The sequence below is a fragment of the Sus scrofa genome, chromosome 13 (assembly GCF_054392235.1).
Source record: "Sus scrofa isolate SSC_HxYL_T2T_F1_AM1 chromosome 13, Sscrofa_HxYL_maternal_Yorkshire_Landrace_v2.0, whole genome shotgun sequence".
Taxonomy (NCBI): Eukaryota; Metazoa; Chordata; class Mammalia; order Artiodactyla; family Suidae; genus Sus; species Sus scrofa.
The window spans coordinates 221,532,953-221,552,364 of NC_139395.1; the positions used below are offsets into that span (position 1 = coordinate 221,532,953).

The 19,412-nt window shown below is 57.2% G+C and overlaps 1 protein-coding gene across 50 annotated transcripts in view; it reads left to right on the plus strand.

Annotated features, from left to right (window-relative positions):
• PKNOX1 (PBX/knotted 1 homeobox 1) overlaps window positions 1–19,412 on the plus strand; it is a 45,702-nt gene that overhangs the window by 7,406 nt on the left and 18,884 nt on the right. For 10 of the 50 annotated variants that reach the window (XR_014825243.1, XR_014825245.1, XR_014825239.1 and 7 more), the window contains 6 exons: window positions 9,710–9,868; window positions 10,249–10,316; window positions 11,193–11,300; window positions 13,440–13,567; window positions 15,861–16,032; window positions 17,415–17,585. Coding sequence is in view for 39 of the 50 variants with exons in the window: in XM_084992223.1 (XP_084848349.1) it covers window positions 11,250–11,300; window positions 13,440–13,567; window positions 15,861–16,032; window positions 17,415–17,585 (522 nt within the window). In the remaining 11 variants the exon portion in view is untranslated. Of the gene's footprint in view, window positions 1–1,860; window positions 6,358–8,233; window positions 9,519–9,709; window positions 9,869–10,248; window positions 10,317–11,192; window positions 11,301–13,439; window positions 13,568–15,860; window positions 16,033–17,414; window positions 17,586–19,412 lie in introns of those variants that run through there. The other 40 variants (XR_014825240.1, XR_014825238.1, XM_084992218.1 and 37 more) reach the window with 20 other exon arrangements.

Sequence of the window (19,412 nt, forward strand, 5' to 3'; positions counted from 1 at the left end):
GCAGTCTGTGAGTGATTCACCTGTAACCAACACAAGAAGGCGGTGGCAGGAGGGAGAGAACTAGATCCAGCGCGTGAAAAGAAAGCAGGGGAGCTCCCTGGTGGCTCCGTGGGTTCGGGAGCCAGTGTTGTCCTTGCCGTGGCCCGGGTTTGATCCCTGCCCCCCGGAACTTTTACGTCCTGTGGGTATGGCCAAAAACAAACAAAGGTTTAGCAAGATCAGTCTCAAACACCTAGACTCAAGGTGAAAAGCATTGGAGGAGTCCCTTCCACTAGTCCCAAGTATAACGTGTTAATAAAATGTAGAAAAACACGGAGATGGGTCAAAATGGAAGCTGACGCTTGTACACAGAGGAGGGCTCTTCACAAGCTGCGTGTCAGGTGGGCCAGAGAGAGAAAGGGGGGGGTGGGGGGTTCTCAGCCTGGCCCTGTGGGCATTGGGGCCCCGTCACCCGGGGGCGCTGTCCTGTGCCGGGTAAGCTGCCCAGCAGCGTCCCTGGCCCCCGCTCCCTCGAGGCCAGCACCCTCCCTCCTGCGCGTGGTAACTGGAAGTGTGTGGGCCTTGCCTGGTGCCCCTTGGGGGCCAGACCATCCCTACCTGAGGGGTGTTGACAGAGGGGATTTAAGTAACAGGACATAAAGTATAGATTCTCTTCAATTGCATGGAACATCGAACAAAAACTGCCACATGTTAGGCCCCAACGAAAAATCCCGAGTTTCAAAAAGTAAAACCTGTAGATAGCAGATTCTCCGACCACAGTGCAACCCAGTTAACCTGAGAGTCTAAGGGTAGCTGAGAACATCTACGCCGAAGGCCCCAGCCCCTTCCTTGTCGCTCTTGGGCTGAAGAGGACGCTCAGCGAAGGACAGGGCTGCCCCCGCCGCAGCCCCGGGGTGAGGCAGGAACGGCCCCCGGGAGAAGTGCATTTAGTAGAGAACCAGAAAAACGAACGAATTCAGCTTCAGCCCAAGGAACCAGGAAAATAAAATTAAGGCAAATGTGTTTTTGCTTTTTGCGGATCTCACTAAGAAGAAATGAGAACAGTATTTTAAGAGGTGTGTGACCCCACATGATGGGAACTGCACACATAAGGTCGTACCATGTTCGGTTCCACGGCAGTCCCCGCAGCGTGCAGCGGCTCCAGGCGGGATCTCGGTGCCCAGAGCAGGGCGTGGACCCTGGGCCACAGCAGTGAAAGGGCCGAAGCCTAACCACCAGACCCGGGGAACTCGCGCTGTGTGTGGTTTAGGAAGACGATGTAAGTGACCAGAGCTGACCTTGGAGGAGGAGACCTTGGCCAGCCAGCCGCTGCAGGTGCAGCGGAGATGCTCAAGATGGATCTTTTAAAAAGGCACCGGGAGGGTTAGGTCAGACTTTCAGGGGACACATAATCCGTGTTGTATAAACTGTAGCTTCCGTTCACTAAACAGCATTATTGTGCACCTGCTGTGTACCAAACCTTGTGATAGTGGCCACGGACATCATGGTGCCCAAATGCAGCTGCGGCTCCTTCCTGCCAGGAAGTGGTGGTGGCACAAGTTAACGAGAAGCCCATTCAAGTAGACTGAAGATGCCACCTGCAGCAGCTTCTGCTCTGAGACGCAGGTCAGAGGTCAGGACAGTTCTTCCAAGTCGGGCCGACCCATGTGACGCGCCAGGGGAACGGCAGTGGAGAAGGGCATGCAGGGTGGGAGGTCCTTCCAGGTGGGAGGCTGTGTGAACAGAGGGGGGCGTGGGGGGGGACATGGGTCTCTGAGTGCAGTGTTGGGGGGGGCTGTGTGTCCAGAGGGGTGTGTGTGGGGGGACATGGGCCTCTGACTGCAGTGTGTGGGGGGGCTGTGTGTCCAGAGGGGTGGGGGGGGGGCATGGGCCTCTGAGTGCAGTGTGAGGGGGTGCTGCTGTGTGTCCAGAGGCTTTGAGGGTGTATGTGTGGGGGACATGGGCCTCTGACTGCAGTTGGGGGGGGGACAGCAAGGAGCAGCCACGCTGCAGTCCCGCCTGGGGAGACTTAGGGTCCCAGTCTTGCAGGCAGCGGGAGTCCCCTGCAGGGTGTAAGTGGTGTGTCCTCGTTGGATCTAGGGCTCCAGAAGATCCCTTTAACGGCCCGGAAGCAGGCCCAGGCCCCCAGAGCGGCGCTTGAGTCAGCCGTGCAGCGTCCACACCCCAAGGTGCTCCGTCTGCAGCTGTAAGCGGGCGCGAAGGGGCGGCCAGCCTGCCGCCCCTGAGCCGTCTCACCTCGTGTTAGGATGCGCGGGGTGTGAGGAGAGCGTGCATTTCATCTCAGAGAGGCCGTTAAGTGTTTGCTCATGATCCAAAAAGCTTGGCGCCCCCGTCATGGCGCAGCGGAAATGAATCCAACTAGGATCCATGAGAATGTGGGTTTGATCCCTGGCCTTGCTCAGTGGGTTAAAGATCTGGCGTTGCCGTGAGCTGTGGTGTAGATTGCAGACGAGGCTCGGATCCGGTGGGGCTGTGGCTGTGGTGTGGACCGGCAGCTGTAGCTCCAATGCGACCCCTAGCCTGGGAACCTCCATGTGCCGGGGGTGTAGCCCTAAAAAGACAAAATACAAAACAAAACAAATTGGATTATACATCTGTCTTAGTGGGCTAAATCTTGAACTTTAGAGAAATCTTAAAACAGTTCTCAATACTCCAGTTGTTAGCATGATATTCATGTTATCTTGATACCATATACATACAGACATGAGTCGTTATGTCGCTGTCATTAGGAAACACGGTTTTCAGGGTAAGAAAGAAAGACATACAAGTTGTAATTCAAAGTAGTTATGTAAATACCCTCTAATCTCAGATTTGAATTGGAGGCATCAGTGTTAACTTGTTTTAAAAAAATTTTTGTGAGAAAAGATTTCCTCCCTGTCCATGGAATCGTCCTGGGACCCGTGAGCAGCCAGGACAGCGAGCCCCCCGGCACTGACCGTGGTCCCCGCACACCTGCCCCCTGCGAGAAGTCGGCTCCAGGCTCGCGTGGCCTGGAAAAGTCTGGGCTTGGCACAGCAAATAGACAAGCTGAGCCTGGAGCCCCATTTCACCTAAAAGCAGAAAGCTGTCTCGAATCACCAGGGCGTGCAGGTCCCGCCATGGCGCTGCAGAACCCCGTCCGACTGGGATCCATGAAGATGCGGGTTCGATCCCTGGCCTTGCCGTGAGCTGGGGTGTAGACCAGCAGCTGTAGCTCTGATTCACCCTTAGCCTGGGACTGTCTATATGCCATGGGTGCAGCCCTAAAAAAGGCAAACAAAACAAAACAAAAACCAAGAAAACAAAAAGAATTACCAGGATGGGATAAAAGGCTGTAGGAGGTAACAGCAGGGGCTTGCGTTGGAAAAAGATGCGGTAATGGGAGTGTCAAAACATGTATACATATTTTAAAAACTGCCCTTAGTTTGTAAATGTTCAAACCCAGGAGATCCTAGTGTCCTGAAACCACCTCGCCAGTCACTAGAGAAGGCCAGGAAACCGGCGGTGACTCTGAAGACTGGTACCCAGAGGGAACAGCAAGCCTTCGTGATGCCATCCCTGGGGCTGCAGGGCAGAGGGTGGCGGGGTGGGGCGGGAGGAGGGTCTGGAGGCGTTACTAGGAGTCCAGGAAATGATGGGCTGGGTGGTGACTGTTTCTGTAGCTTAGCTGTTGAGTCAAAGCTAGATGCCTGTTCTCCAGAGTGGAATTCTAGGGCGTAGACCTCATGGTTGCCCAGTGCTCACGTGCTCTCGGGTGGTGTGGGGTCGTCCGTGGGCTGTCAGTGTGTGTGGACTCCGTTACAGGCTTCTTACACGCCAGGATCAGGCAGGAAGGAGGCGTCCTTTCCCCTTTAGTACCGGAAGGTGTTCGGATCTTTTGGAGATATACCACTGGTACCAGGCATCGAGCACCAGGCCGTCGTTTTCTGTAGACTCACGAATGTCTGCAGAGCAAGCTGACACCTGTGTGTCCTCGAAGGTACGTGGTTGAAGGTCATTCGCGGTGTGTACCCAGTGGGTCACCTTCGTCCGACCTGCCCCCTTTCCCCTCACTTGCCCATCCTCGTGGCACGGAAGTTCCCCAGCCAGGGAACACACCTGGGCTGGAGCTGCAGCCACACTGGGTCCTTACCCCAGTGCACTGCAGTGGGAACTCCCATCCGTTCCCACTTCGAATGACGTAATTCCCGTAATTCACAGGTTGCGTTGATACAGTTACCATTCTTAGGCATCACAGTTGTCAGACTGCCCGGGCTGTTGTGACTTCCTTGTGAGTTCTGAGTTAATCTAGAAACGGTTGACCTGAAACAGACTGCTGGTTACTTCTCTAGCAAAATCGAAGCTATTCGGGATCACGAAGAATTGCGACCCTGGCGAGGCTGCGCTGCCACGAGGGAGGGAGAGCCGATTGAAAAGGGGGAGAAGTTGGGGGGCTGCAGTCAGCAGAGTCCCTGCAGGAAGTGAGGGTTCGCTGGTGGCCTCTCTTCGCTGAGCTCTCGCCAGGCCCGGAGCAGCCAGTCTGCTTCCCATGCGTCCCCACCGTCGGGGCCTGCGCGCGCCCCCTGCTGGCTCCCGACTCTGTCGAATCGAGGTTTCTGTTTGTTAATTTTTACAAAACACAGTTCTGTTGCGTTCTCCGAAATACCAGGCAGAGGACACGGCACGGCCAGGTTGGCCTCGGGAGGTGTCTAGCCGTGTCCCTGTCGCCTCACTGTGGCAGAGCAATGGCACCGCGTCCCCGCTCGGCCAGGCCGGGCACAGCCTGGCCCTCTCGTCCTGCTCGTGGGTCTGCGGGCCAACAGTTCGGAAAGAGTGCGGTGGAAACGGCCCGTCTCTGCTCCTCAAGGTCGGGTCCTCAGCTAGGGGGGCATGGGGGCTGGGGGTGGCCTGGTGGCCGAGGGCTCCAGAGTCTGGGGGGAGAGGTGCTCCAGCTCGGAAATCCATGCTGGCTGTCGGCTGGGATGGGAGCCGGGCTGTGGCCCAGAGCCCCTTGGACAGACCCTCCCTGTGGCCTGGGCTTCCTCGCCTCTGGGGGTGGGGGGGTCTGGTTAGTCAGACTTGTTACTGGGGGGCGGCCTCAGGGCTGCAGAAGTGAGGGGCCTCGAGGCAGGAGCACGTCACCTGCTTCACCCAGCCGTGGGGGTGCCCTGCATCACTTTGGGTGTCTCTTGGTTCCGAGGGAGTCAGAGAGGTCAGGTCGGACTGGAGAGGGGGCGAGGGCCCCGTGGCGGGGGGTGCGGAGCGTGTCTGAGTAGGGCCTCCGGTGGCGCTGGGGAGAGCCCTTCCCCCGTCCTCCTCCCCGCCCTCGCGCAGCCCCTCTGGGACACTGGTGGCCCCTCGGGGCCCATGTTCCTGGCGCCTGCGTGTTGGCCTGGGCACTGGCACGGGCTGCCTGAGCAGGACCCACACCGAGCGGCTCCGGGGTGGCTGCCTCCAGGTCTGATCTCGTGGGAGCCTCTGCTTTGCCAGCCAGGTCACCGGGAGCCCTGTGCCTCAGTTTTGGGAGTTTCTCAGAACCAGCAGGAGTCTTGACTGGGGCTCTGTCTCCGCGTGATCTTTAGGTGACGACACGCGCTAAGGAGAACCTGCAGACGCTCCACAAACGGCTCGAACCGCGAGTGGGCTCAGCACAGTTAGAGCGGGTGCCAGGGGGGTCTGCACAGACTCGGGTCACTTCCCACCCGCCCGTCCACCAGGAAGTAGAGCGACAGGGACATACTTCTGCCAGGAGCAAGAAACCCCTCCAGTGTCTAATCAGGACTGAAAAGACCCCCAGACTTCACAACGGGCGCCAGAGCGGACCCCACGCTCTTGGTCCTGGGGCGCTGTCCCTCCCCCGTAATCCGGATGCTTTCCAGCGTTGTTAGGAAACGGTCTCTTGACGGCAGGCACCTTGCTTGGTTTCTTGCCGCGTCCCCAGGATTTAGAACGGAGCTGGGCACAGACAAGGCTTTCAAGACGCCGTTGCAGGCTGAATAAAAGGCACCGTCGTGCTCCCAGCAGGTCGCGTGCCTGCCTTTCCACTTGCCAGGCCCGAGGCGCCTTTTCTCTTGGACGTGACCGTCGTGTTCACGGAGGGGGAGCTGCGGGGGGGAACTGCGGTGGATTCCTCTGCCCCTGGGGTGACATGTAGGCTCTGTTTCCACATATCCAGCTTTCTTGCCATGAGTGTTTGTTTTGGTTTTGGTTTTTAGGGCCGAACCCACGGCCGGTGGAAGTTCCCAGGCTAGGGGTTGAATTGCTGGCCTGCACCACAGCCCTGTAAGGTGGGATCTGAGCTGGATTAGCCACCTGCACCAGAGCTCATGGCAACGTCAGATCCCCGACCCACTGAGCGAGGCCAAGCGTCGAACTCGCATCCTCGTGGATACTGGTCAGGTTTGTTTCTGCTGCGCCACAAGGGGAGCTCCCGTGTTGTGCGCTTTTAATGCCCTTTGAAATAAGGCTTTTGAGCACGGGAAGATATCACTTGAAGTCGTTTTAAAACCAGCATTTATTAAAGCTACAGAGTTACAGACCTGTCCCCCCCCCCTTTTACATAGAATTTATACATTTTATTCTACTCTTTGTAAATTTAGTAAATTTTCGTCTTTAACCCTAAGACAGCCTCCATCAGCTCAAGGTGATCAGACCACATACACCAGTCCTACTGAGCCTCCCACATGCAACGTAAATTTCCTCACACCTTTCGAACCGTAGTTTTAAGTTTAGTAGATGCAGTTTTCATTTTAAGCACCACATAAATAAAGCCTCCGTGACTAGGTCTAGTGATTAGAATCGCACCTGCAGGGAACCCCACGTTCTCGGACTTGCCAGACCTTCCCGGAGGGGAGCCTCGTGGGCCGAGGGGCGTGGATGTGTTCCCCGCCCGCCAGGTCGCCAGCGCCTGGAATAGCGCCTGCCCGTCACCCTCAGGACGTGGAAGGGTTTCCGATCCTAGTGCGTTTCCGTACCTCTTCACTAAAAGGGAAGCGTGCAGGATCGGACACTCAGGGGTTACATTGGAATCAAGGCTAAAAGCCAAGATTAATTTGCCAAATGTTCTTACATACTGCAAACAAACATTCTAAAGCCAAACAAAAACATTAAAACCGACATCTCCCGGGGGGCCCGGAGACTCTGCTCTGATAAGGCAGCAGTGACGGCACCTTGGACACATCAGGGTTCGGTGGGGGGGGGGGTGCGGGGGTGGGGAGCCGAGCAGCGGCCACCTGGGGCCTCTCCAGCCTCTGATCCGCAGAAGGAGCCTGCTCTGACCTTTCCCGCCGTGTCCATCTCCCCGCCCAGGGCTTCCCCGCTGCTGGGATTCGCCTGTCTGGCTCCTGCACAGCTTCCCGGCTTGTCAGCTGGCCTGGGCTGGAAAGCTTAAACATAGCAAAGTGCCTGCCTCTTCAACTTGGCTCACATTTCGTATTTTATCTGCCCTTGAGGTCTTAGCACCAAAGCTATAGTCTTAGTTGATTTTGAGAAGAGCAAAACTTTTTTTTTAGAGCTGCACCTGTAGCATATGGAGGTTCCCAAGCTGGGGGTCAAATTGGAGCTGTAGCTGCCGGCCTACACCAGAGCCACGGCAACACAGAATCCGAGCCACGTCTGGGACCAACACCACAGCTTGTGGCAACGCTGGATCCTTAACCCACTGAGCGAGGACAGGGATCGAACCCACATCCTCACAGTTACTAGTTGGCTTCTTAACCAGCTGAGCCGCAGCAGGAACTCTGAGAAGAGCATAACTGTTTTATGGTTAACCGTTCGTGTGCTCCAGTTTCTTTCAAACTGGTTACTTGGTTTGCGATCCCAGGACCCCTCGGGGGCACCAGGCTTCTCGTCACGTCTGCTAGCAGAGCGCCCTGCTGTTGTTTCAAGTTTAATACTTGCGGCTGGCAAGGGATGGATTGTTTTAAGTTTTGTGTTTCTCCAGTTACTTTTGAGTTTTATGGTTTCTGTACACGAAGATTGGAAAGTTGCATTTTGGTCATTTGTATTCATCTGGCTGGAATTCCTGAAAGGGCGCAAAGAGACAGTTTCCATGGATGAGTCCGTTTACCTGGATTACACCTGTACACATAAAAGGGACCCAAACCGTGGTATCCTGATTTTAGCCCCACATGACGTTAAGTGAAGACGTGGAGTTCCCACTGTGGCGCAGCGGTAATGAACCCGACGAGGATCTGCAGGGACACTGGTTCGCTCCTCGGCCTCGCTCAGTGGGTTAAGGATCCGGCATGGCTGTGGCTGTGGTGGAGGCTGGCAGCTGCAGCTCTGATTCGACTCCTAGCCTGGGAACTTCCACATGCTGCAGGTGTGGCCCTAAAAAGCAAAAAAAAAAAAAAAAAAAAAAAAGAAGAAGAAGAGGTTGAGACACTTGGAGAAAAGGAACCGCCTAGACTGTTGGCAGGGATGTAAACTGGTGCAGCCACTACAGAGAACAGTATGGAGGGGCCTCAGAAAACTAAAAATAGAGTTACCATATGACCCAGCAATTCCACTCTTGGGCATATATCTGGAGAAAACAAACCCACTGATTTGAAAAGATAACACACACCCCAGGGTTCATAGCAGCATTAGTTACAGTAGCCACGGCATTCACGCAACCTGGGTGCCCATCGACAAGCAAACGGATGAGGACAACGGGGCACATTCGCACAGTGGAGTATTACTCGACCCTAAAAAAGGATGGGGGCTTGCCATTTGCACCGACATGGATGTACTTGGTGGGCATTGTGCTAAGTGAAACCAGTCAGAAAGCACAGCATTGTATGTTCCTTACGTGCAGAATAAAAACAATCACTAGTGAATATACAGTAAAAGTGAAACAGACTCACAGGTACCAGAACAAACCAGTCCTTACCAGTGGAGAGGGAGGGGGCAAGTGGGGGGAGGGCATTGCGAGAGACAAACCACTAGGTACCAGATAAGGTACGAGGGTGTGTGCTGTGTAGCACAAGGAATGTGGCCAACGTGCGGTTCCTGTAAGTGGAGTGTGATCTTTGTAAAGAAAGAGTGGGGGACACTGTTGAGGTTGAACATCGTAGAAACTTAGTTTTCTGTGTAACGGGAGGGGAGCAGGGGTTCGCTGCCTGTTTCTAAATCTCAGGGAGCCTTGGTTTTCATGTAATGCCTAATATGACAGGTTTTTCCCAAGATGAGCCTGCCGGTGGTTTCTCTTGGGCTGGATGCTTTTCTGATCTCCCGGGGAACCATCGCTTTTCACTTAGTCGCGTGGCGGCTGACCCGGAGGCCGTGTAGCCCAGCGGGCCGACTGAGGCCTCGAGCAGAGCAGGCGGCTTCCTTGGCAGCACGGCGAGCTCTGCTGGGAGCAGGCGCCGCAGTGTCACACCCGCGGCTTCGGCTGGAGTTGGAGGGAGCGCCCCAGACTGAGCCCCGGAGGCTGCCCCCTGCCCCCGCCCGGGCCTCCTCCTCCGGAGCCGGATCAGGCGGCATTGCCACCTACCAGCAGCGTCCTGCTGGCTCCTTGGCCGTCCTGCGGGGATGTCCGTCCCCCTGCTTCTCTGTCCCCACACTTTCACCCAGCAGACGTGAGTCACCGTGGCGCTGTTCCCCTTCTGCCACCTCCTGGCGCGGTGCTCCCTGTAGAGAGGCCACAAATGTCAAAATTCCCTTTAGAACCTTGGCACCGGGTGATGCCGATACTGCAGTTTTAAGCAGTTGGAGTAGAGGAGGACCGCGGAGCCGTAGGGTCTTAAATAAAGTTTTGTCTTGTCCCCAGTGTGTGTTGTGGGCACGTTGAAACCCCAGAGGTGGAAGAGCAGAGCAGTGACCTCCACCGCTGGGACAGCCGGCCTGGAGACGTGCTCCCGGCCCCGACTGACCGGGCCTCGACTGACTGGGCCTCGTCTAGAGCTGCAGGGCCTCCGCGGTGCCTTGGGTTAGTTGCGCTGTTGCCCTTACGCGGGTTCTGCGGCCGCCCTGTCAGTTGGACCAGGGTCAGTGAGCAGGTCAGGACTGGGGACTCCAGGTGTCCTGGGCTGGTACCCCCATCCCAGCCTCTGCCTCGATCCCGGGGGCTCACAGCCCTTCCCCCAGCCTCTCAGAGCATCTCTCCCCGCTCGAGCCCCTTAGCATGTGGCACCCAGAAAGACCCCATTTCTAGTCTGGCCCTGCTTGCGACCCCGCCAGGCCTCTGCGCCTCCTAACCGCACCCTGGGGTCGCTGGGTTTGTGGCCCAGATGCCCTTGTTTGGAACTTGCTCGTGGGTTTCGAGGAGCGTCTCAAACCTGGCACGTCCCCTCTTCCTCTCTGCCCCAGGCCGCGGAACCTGCTCCTCGCGGTGTGTCCACTTCGGGACACGTGGCTCAGCTCTGCCAGTGGCTCAGGTGGGACCGTGGACCCGACCCGACCCACCCTGCTCCCCGGCCGCCCGCACAGCCTGTGCTCCCGGCCACCTTCCTGGCCCCCAGTCATGCAGCCTGCTCCCCCCCACGGCCAGAGGGGCCCTTCGGAGCCGGAAGCCTCCGTGCTCAGCCCTTCCCAGGCTCGCTGGCCCTCAGGAAGACTCACAGTCCTCACCTGGCCTGTGAGCGCATGTGACCTGCTCCTGTGCCCCTGCTGGCCCTCCCCCCTGCGGGGCACAGGCAGCCCCTGTTTCCCTTTTCATTCACCTGTGCGTGCTGACAGGTGCACCTGGCCTTCCTGTCCCTACATCGCACCAGAGGTTAGCCCAGGGGCTGCCTCGGCCTTGCGGGGCTCAGCCGCATGCCACGAGCCGCACACTCACCTTCTGTCGTGTCACCCTGCCAGAGCCCCCTGCCTCCCTGGGTGCTGCCTGGCGGCCCCCTGTTTATGGCCCCAGGACCTAGAACAGTGTCCTGCACATGTAGACGTTACTGGGTGTTTGCTGGGTGAGTGCAGGGGTAAATCTAAATGCCTGCAGAGGCGGTAGCACGTGCGAGGACAGACGTGGGGTGGCCAGGCAGGCGCTGCGATGCTGGGCGGATCCGGCCTCTGACGAAGTATGGAGAATGGTCCTCCTTCTCCTGGGAAGACGTGTATACGGGGAGCTCCCCGGTGGCTCAGCGGGTTAAGTGTCTGGCGTGGTTGCTGCTGTAGCACAGATTTGATTCCCGGCCCTGAAACTTCTGCAGGCCGTGGGTGCAGCCAAAAAAAAAAAAAAGGTCCGTGGTGCTGCGGAACGAGGGGCAGGCAGTGCTCTGCCCCGATTAACCGATGTGTCTCTGCTTTTGTTTTCGCAGACACCGTGTGCGTTTGACTCAAGATGATTTGATGTTTTGTGATAAAGCCCACCGACCATGATGGCTACACAGGCCTTGAGCATAGACGGCTATCAAGATGGGCAGCAGGTGACAGCTCGCGCTTTATTCTGCACGAGGATCAGCCGCCAGCCTGGCCGCGAGCGCCGAGAGCGCCGTGTGTGCTGGGGGGGGGGCCGGGCTCCGGGAGGCGCAGGGTGGGCCTTTCGCGTTTGATGCGGTCGTGACCTGCTGGCGCTCAGGCAGCTGAGCCGTGGACTTGGTCAGAGTCTTGCCGGGCGATACCAAGTTCGCAATTTTGACCCCTCTAAATCCTAGTTTTTGGGAATTTACCTTTTCAGCGTCAGAGTGAGTCAGGGTTGCTGCTTTAAGGACGCGCTGGTGGTTGATGATCACAGACTCTGCCTGGGTGCTGACCGGCAGGGTCGTCCCCGGCGCGGGCGGCAGGGGGCCTGCCCAGTGTCAGGTCGTGTGTCCCCAGTGCTGTCTGTCTCCTGCTCCCACTCGGTGGCTGTGTCTACACACTCTCTCTGGTAACACACGTGGCTTCTTGAGCACTCTGCCACTGTCCCTGAGACCTGTTTTCCTTAAAGCTGCAGTGAAAGCCCGGAACTGGGGACCGGGGGCGTTGGGGGCACGTGCAGCCTCTCTTGGGACCCTGAGGTCCCCGGAAGGCTCTTGCTCAGTGCAGAACGGGGCTCACTTCATGCTCCCTCCTGGTCTGCAGCCCTGGGCCGGCTCCCTGCTCTGGGCTTTGGGGAGCCATCTAGCCCGGGGTGCCCCCCTCACGTACTCCCCGTGCGATGGGTTCCAGGCGGTGTGTAGGACCAGAGGCTGCGCCCTCTCTTTCCAACTCAGGACTCTCCTGGGTGGACAGTTTGGCACCATTCCGGGCATGTTTCCTGTTGCATAGATGTCTGTCTCTCTAGTTGACTCTTGAAGAATTATCCCCTGCCCCTACCCCTACCCCTACCCCTAACCGAGCATCCGCCTGGGTTCCTGGCAGGGACATGGGCTCTCTTATCCTTGGCCGAGACCATCCCCCACCCCCCCAAAAACCAAGCCACTTGAGGACAGAGGCTAGCAGTTGGGGGCGGGGCAGGCAGACCCCAGACACCCCAGCCGTGAAGAAGCCAAGGGGGCGGCCATCAGCTCAGGGATAATGAGAGGTTCACTGTAGCAATTTTGTTTCATTTGTAAATAAACTGAGTTCTTTATGTGTAAGGATTTAAACACTCTTCCCCTAATTACAAGCAACACCACTTAGTTGAAAGCAATTTCAATGATAATATCTCTAAGGCTTCCTCTTATGTGTAATACTATTTAAACACAGCTGGTCTTTGCTTTCTGGATGCAGTGAAAATTTTCTTAAACTTTTAAAAATTTCAAGTATTTCTTGCAATGTTTGCAGTTTGTGAGCTCCTGGGTCGTGTAGCAGTTAAGAACTCGGCATTGTCATGGCTGTGGCTGTTTCAAGCCCTGGCCAAGGAAAGTCACACATGCTGCAGGCGCAGCCAAAAGTTTTTTTTTTTTTTTTTTTTGCACAGCATGTGGATTCCTGAGGTTTAAAGGCAGGTAAGGGATGGAGTTCCTGCTGTGGAACCATGGGACTAGCGGCGTCTCTGCAGCGCTGGGACACAGGTTCAGTCCCCAGCCCGGCACAGTGGGTTAAAGGATCAGGCATTGCCACAGCTGCAGCATAGGTTGCAACTGTGGCTCAGAGCTGATTCCTGGCCTGGGGATTTCCGTATGCCACAGGGTGGCCAAAAATGGAAGAAAAAAAAAGAGGGGGAGAGGAGAGGGAGAGTTTCAGCCCTGTCGCAAATACGGGCCACAGTGGGTCCGGCTGTTTTGTGACCGGATGGGAAGCGCCTGGCCTGTTTATCCTCTTGCGGACAGAGGAGTGAGCAGGGGGAGAGGCAGGTGACACTGCGAACCCGCCAGCGCCCTCACAGGTGTGGGGTTGTTGTGGTTTTGAAAATCTGAGCATTTCACGTATAGTGGCCCGCTCGGCTTTTCAGTGGCTTGGAGATCTGGCCCGGGTTTTAGCGGCCTGAGAGCATCTCCGATTCCAGGCAGCTTTGTCGGCCGCACGCATCGCGTCCCTGGGTCTTCTGAGCGGTCTGGCGGCGTGCTCTTCCTCGCTCTCCCGCTGGGCCCCTCTGAGAGTCGAGGCTCCCTGGGCAGCAGCTTCTTTTGCGTCGGTGACAGATTCTCCACCTTTCGCAGATGCACGTGGTAACCGAGCTAAAAACCGAGCAAGACCCCCACTGCTCCGAACCCGATGTGGAGGGCGTGAGTCCCCCCCCCGTGGGGTCCCAGACACCGATGGATGCAGACAAGCAGGCCATTTACAGGTAGGGTGGGCCGTGGAGCCTGCGGGTGTAGAAAACCTCCTTACACGGAACTGGGCGTTCGGGGAGGCAGCGCCGTGAGGCGCCAGGCGACGGCTGCTGGGGTGAAAGGCTCTCATTACGCCGCTGCTCCTAATGCCTCTAAAAAGGTTTTGGAATATAAATCTACGTTGTAGTCAGCCTTGCAAGCCGGACTCCTCATGCCCAGATGGTTGTGCAAGAGAATTCCACCAAAAATATAAAGAAGGGAGAACAGAAGTGCGCCCAGTCTCGTCCAGGGACGAAGAGGGGACACCTCTGACTCCTTTTACGAAGCGAGCATCCTTCGGACACGAAAGCCGGGGGCAGACGGCACCAAACCGTGAAGGGAGCCCTGAACGTCACCAGCAAAATACTAACAAGTCCGGCAACACGTAAGGAGACCATGTAGTGGCCAGATGGAGTTTCTCTCCGGAGCGCAGGACGGCGTCGCCGTTCAGAGACCAGGCAGCGAGCCACCCGCGGCGCGATCGCACCGGGGCGCAGGAGCGCGCGGCACGGGGGCCAACAGCCAGTTACGGGCAGCGCCTGTCCGCCAAGTGGCCCCGGAGGGCGCTTTCCTAACCTGGTAGCGGGCAGCTGCCCCACGCCTGTAGCTCACATCATCCGAAGTGGCGCAAGCCTGAAGCTTTCCCTGAGCTTGGGACTCGGGACGGCAGAGGCGACCCCGCCGACTCCGGCTCAGCCTGTGGTGGACGTTTGGGCCGTTGGGCGGCCAAGGCGAGATGGAGAGAGAAGAGGCACGTCCACCTGGACAGGAGGAGGTAAAACAGGCTTTAGGCGCAAATGACATGGTCGTCTATGTGCAGACCACACCGGAAGAACGTCCGGAATGAAATAAGTGACTGGGTTTGGTTATTTATTCATTTATTTTGCTTTTTAGGGCCACGCCCACAGCATATGGAGGTTCCCAGGCTGGGGGTTAAATCGGAGCTGTAGCTGCTGGCCTGCACCACGGCCACAGCAACGCCAGATCTGAGCCGAGTCTGCGACCTACACCACAGCTCACGGCAACACTGGATCCTTAACCCGCTGAGCGAGCCAGGGATCGAACCTGCAACCCCATGGTTCCTAATTGGAATCGTTTCTGCTGCGCCATGATGGGAACTCCCAAGATAAGTGAGTTTAACAAGGTCATGGGTTGCAAGGGCAACACACCGAAACCAATCCTGTTTCTATACCAGTAATGGACAGCTGGAGACTGAAATTAAAAGGGTAACGTCATCGGAGTTGCTGCTGCAGTGCAGTGGGTTAGGGAGCCAGCATCGTCTCTGTGGTGGCACAGGTTTGATCCCTAGCCCAAAACTTCCATATGCCGCGGGTGCAGCCAAAAAGAAAAAAAAGGACAATACCATTTACAAGGGCTCCAAAAATGAAATTTAGGTGTAGATCTAAGACACCACACACAGACCCTTTATGCTACAAACTATCAAAAGCCGATGCAAGAAATCAAGGAGAACCTCACCCAGGGGTGTGCCGTGTCCGCGGCTCGGATGACAGCCCGGTAAGGGGTCCCTCTCCCGATGCTGGTCTCTGTCCCACCGCGGGGGCGGTGGGAGGCAGGGAGATGTTCCGACAGCTGTAGACGAGCTCGTCCCGAGCTTCCTGCGGGAGCCGAGAGAACCAGACCAACGAGAGCAAAACCTTGAGAAAGAAGCGTGGAGTTGGAAGAATCGGTCTACCTGATTTCGGGTGGACCCCCCAACCGCTGGGCCTCCTCGTGCAGAATAAGAGACCCTTGACCCGATCACACTTCCCATACAAAAACCCAGCCCAACGAGCACGGGGATGCGCACGTGAACTCTGACCCGTACAGCGGGTGTCAGCCACGCAGTGGCATCGTCTGCGGCCATCGTGTCAGCATGTGTGAGCCTGGACGCCAGGCCGCGTGCGGGAAGCCAACACGAAAGGCCACGACACGCCTGGCCCCGTTTATAAGAACTGTCCCGACGGCGAAGCTGGAGAGGCAGGAGGTAGAGCCGTCCAGCGGCGCCCAGGGCCGGGGTTTGGTGGGAAATGGAGAGGGACTGCTCGTAGCTTCGGGATCGCTGGGGGGCGACAGCACTCCGGGCCTGACGGGCGGGGGCTGCACCCCTCCGGGTGCCCTGCGGTCCGGGGAGGGAGAGCGCGTGCATGGGCGTGCTGCGTGGCCTGAGGTCCTGTCGCCGCAGAGCCGTCGGATCAGGCAGTGCGTGTGTGCACACTAAAACGCTTTCTCGAAAACGCAGAAAATATATTGTAAAATTTCTCCCTCCAGGCATCCGCTCTTTCCGTTGTTAGCTTTGTTGTTTGAAAAATGTGAACAATCTACACAGGGCTCGGAAGGCACGACTTCTGCCAGTTTCGACGTGGACATTGAGAATTTTGTAAGGAAGCAAGAGAAGGAGGGAAAGCCCTTCTTTTGTGAAGATCCGGAAACTGACAATTTAGTAAGTAAAATCAATGTTTTTCTTTCTTTCCCTTTTTTTTTTGGGGGGGGGGTCTTTCTGGGGTCGTACCCATAGCATACGGAGGTTCCCAGGCCGGGGGTCCAGTCATAGCTACAGCTGCTGGTCTACACCACAGCCATAGCCACACCAGATCCGAGCCATGTCTGCAACCTACACCACAGCTCATGGCAGCGCCGGATCCTGAACCCACTGGGCGAGGCCAGGAATCGAACCCGCGTCCTCATGGATCCTAGTTGGGTTTGTTAACCGCTGAGCCATGACGGGAACTCCCGTATATTTTTATTTCTTCTAAATGTAATCTGTTCGGTAACTTAAATTTCTAATTAGAACTTTAGATGGTTTCTGGTTCTGCGAAAGGGGAAAATTGTTCAACTTAATGAAGTGACGTCCCGAGTGTGACTTGAATGTCCCTGGTCCCCAGCCTTCTCTGATGACCCCTTGTCATGATCACGCAGGACAGTTTGGGCCCACGTCCCGACTGGGCTGCGGGCCGAGCACCCCCTGGATGCTCAGGAAGGCCCACTGGGGTCGGTGTGTGTTTGAGCCTGACTTCAGCTCTTGGCCCCCGATCGTGGCCCCCAGCTTTGCTCTCCATGACGGCTGTCTGGAGGCTGGCACTTGGGGTGACAAGCTGTGAGATCGGGGGGTGCGGGCGTGAGCCCGAAGCAGGGACAGGCTTAGCAGAGGCTCCCCTTGCTCTTTCTGCCTGCCTCGTGGGCGCCCTCCTCCCGGGCCCTGGGCTGGCTCCGAAGGCCGCAGCGAATTCCTTGGAGCTGCCGTCGCCGCTGCGCCCGGGGGTGGGGTGGGGTGCACCTCCGCTGGACCCTCAGACCAAAACCCTGGGGCCTTTAACAGCAGGAGGGCCCTGGAAAACTTTTCCTCAGCTAATTGCGCTGGTCTCGGGGCGCTAATTTCTCATTAGCTGCTCCAGCTGCATAGTGGGTTTTACAGGTGAGTTGTCTGACTCTGCGTCTGTCTCCCCATCTTTGAAATGGGACCCATAGTGCCTGCCTTTTGGGGGTGAGGACCAGATGTTCTCTCTGCCTCCGAGTCTCCGTTACGCAGCCGTCGGCGAGGAGGGAGGCAGCCGGCGTCACCCCGGCCGGCACTGGCTCCCGAGGCCGGCTCCGGACCGGGTCTCTGCCCTGCGCCCCAGGTGGAGCCGAAACACCAGGCCAGGGCCCGTGGGCTGGACGGCTCGGCCACTGTGTCGAGCACCCGTTCTCCTCCTGCCCCCGGCAGTGCCTGTGGCCGCAGCCCGTCAGGGTCGCGCTCGCGCCGGGAGCAGCCGTGTGCTGACGAGGGCGCCTTGCCCGCGCTCCCTGCGCCCCGTCTGAAAGCCGCGCCTTCTCTGCCTCCAGATGGTGAAAGCCATCCAGGTTTTGCGTATTCATCTCCTCGAGCTGGAGAAGGTGAACGAGCTCTGCAAAGACTTCTGCAGCCGCTACATCGCCTGTCTGAGGACGAAGATGAACAGCGAGACCCTCCTGAGCGGGGAGCCCGGCAGCCCCTACTCCCCCGTCCAGTCCCAGGTACGCTGGGCCCGGGCGTCTGCAGGGAAAACGCGCTGCTGTTCGAGCCCAGCGGCCCTCTCAGAGCCGGGGCCGTCCTAGGCTGCCCGGCTCCAGGCCCCGAGTCTCTGACCCCGGCCTTCGGCCGAGAGTCCGCCTGGGCCTCAGGCAGCGAAGGAAGCGAGGCCTCGTCTGCGTCCTGGACCCGGGAGCCTGGGTGTCTGAGGCTGGAGTACCATTCAGTCTTTCTCTCTTTTTTAAGTGTTTCTTTTTTTTTTTTTTTTCTTTTTGCTTTTCAGGGCTGCACCCGAGGCATATGGAGGTTCCTAGGCTAAGGGTTGAAGCCGAGCTGTAGCGACGGGCCTACGCCACAGCCAGAGCCATGCAGGATCCAAGCCGCGACCTACACCACAGCTCACGGCAACGCCAGATCCTTAACCCGCTGAGCGAGGCCAGGGATTGAACCTGCAACCTCATGGTTCCTAGTCGGATTCGTTAACCACTGCGCCACGACGGGAACTCCCTAAATGTATTTTGTCAGTTGTGGTAAAATGCACATGACATCGAGTGGCTGGCCTCAGCTCAGGGCGCCAAGCGCCTTCACATGGCTGTGCAGCCGTCACCACAGTCGCCACTGCGCCCACTGGACACTCACTCCCCGTCCCCGTCCCCAGCTCCTGCCCCCACCCTTCTGCCTGCTGTCGCTGTGGAGCTGGCCTGTGTAGGCACCTCGTCCCAGGGCCGTCATCCCGTGTTTGCTCTTCCACGTCCGCGGGTCTCCCTCAGCGCGACGGCTCAGGTTCCTCGGTGCTGAAGCCGCGCTGTGTTCAGCGCCTCTGCAGGTGTGTGGTGTCGCCGCACGGTGGCTGTAACGAGCATTTCTCCTGTGGCGACGCTGCCGACCGTCTCCTCGGCTGCCTTTCCATCCGTGTGCCCTCTGGCGGATTGGCGGCCCCTGTCTTTGGCCCGTCTTCTAATTGGGTTTTTTTTGTTGTTGTTGTTGACCTTTGAGAGTATTCCAGAAGGTAGTCCTTTATTGGATATATGATTTGCAACTATTTTTCCCAAGTCTGTAGTTTATCTTTGCCTCCTCTTAACAGGGTCTTCTGTAGAGCAAACTTTGTACACTGCTTTCCCCATGTTTGGCCGCCCCATGGCACGTGGAGTTCCCAGGCCAGGGGTCAGATCCAGGCTGCAGTTGCCGCAGCTGCAGCTGGATCCTTAACCCCCTGTGTGGGGCCAGGGATTGAACCTGTGTCCCAGGGCTCCAGAGTCTCTGCTGATCTTGTTATGCCACAGCCAGAACGCTGAGCCTTTTCAATTTTGACAAAACCCCATGTGTCGAATTTCCTTTTATGAGTCATACTTCAGTGTCAGGTGTAAGAACTCTGCCTAGCTTTAGATCCCAAAGATTTCTCATATCTGTTTTTCCTAAAAGTTGTGTATTTCACGTTTAAATCCGTGCTCCATCTCGGAAGGTTGTTGCCTGTGGTTGTCCGTTTGCCCCAGCGCCGCGTGCCAAGCCGACTGTCCTTCCCCCCTGGAATGGCCTTTGCACTGTTGGCAGAAACCAGCTGGGCGCATTTGTGGGCCTGCGTTGTGTTCTCTGCTCCACTGCATTCGTCTGTGTGTCTCGGCCTTGTTGTCTTGACGGCTGGGGCTCTATTGTTAGGTCCCAGAATTGGGTAGACGGATTCCTCCTACTTTATATTCTTTTTCAAAATTACTTTCGCTAGTCCCACGCGGATTGAAATGATCGTGTGACTTGCCTGTCTGTTTTGGCCCTGGCGGGCAGCGGCTTGCTGTGGGATCTCAGTTCCCAGACCAGGGATGGAACCCAGGCCGCAG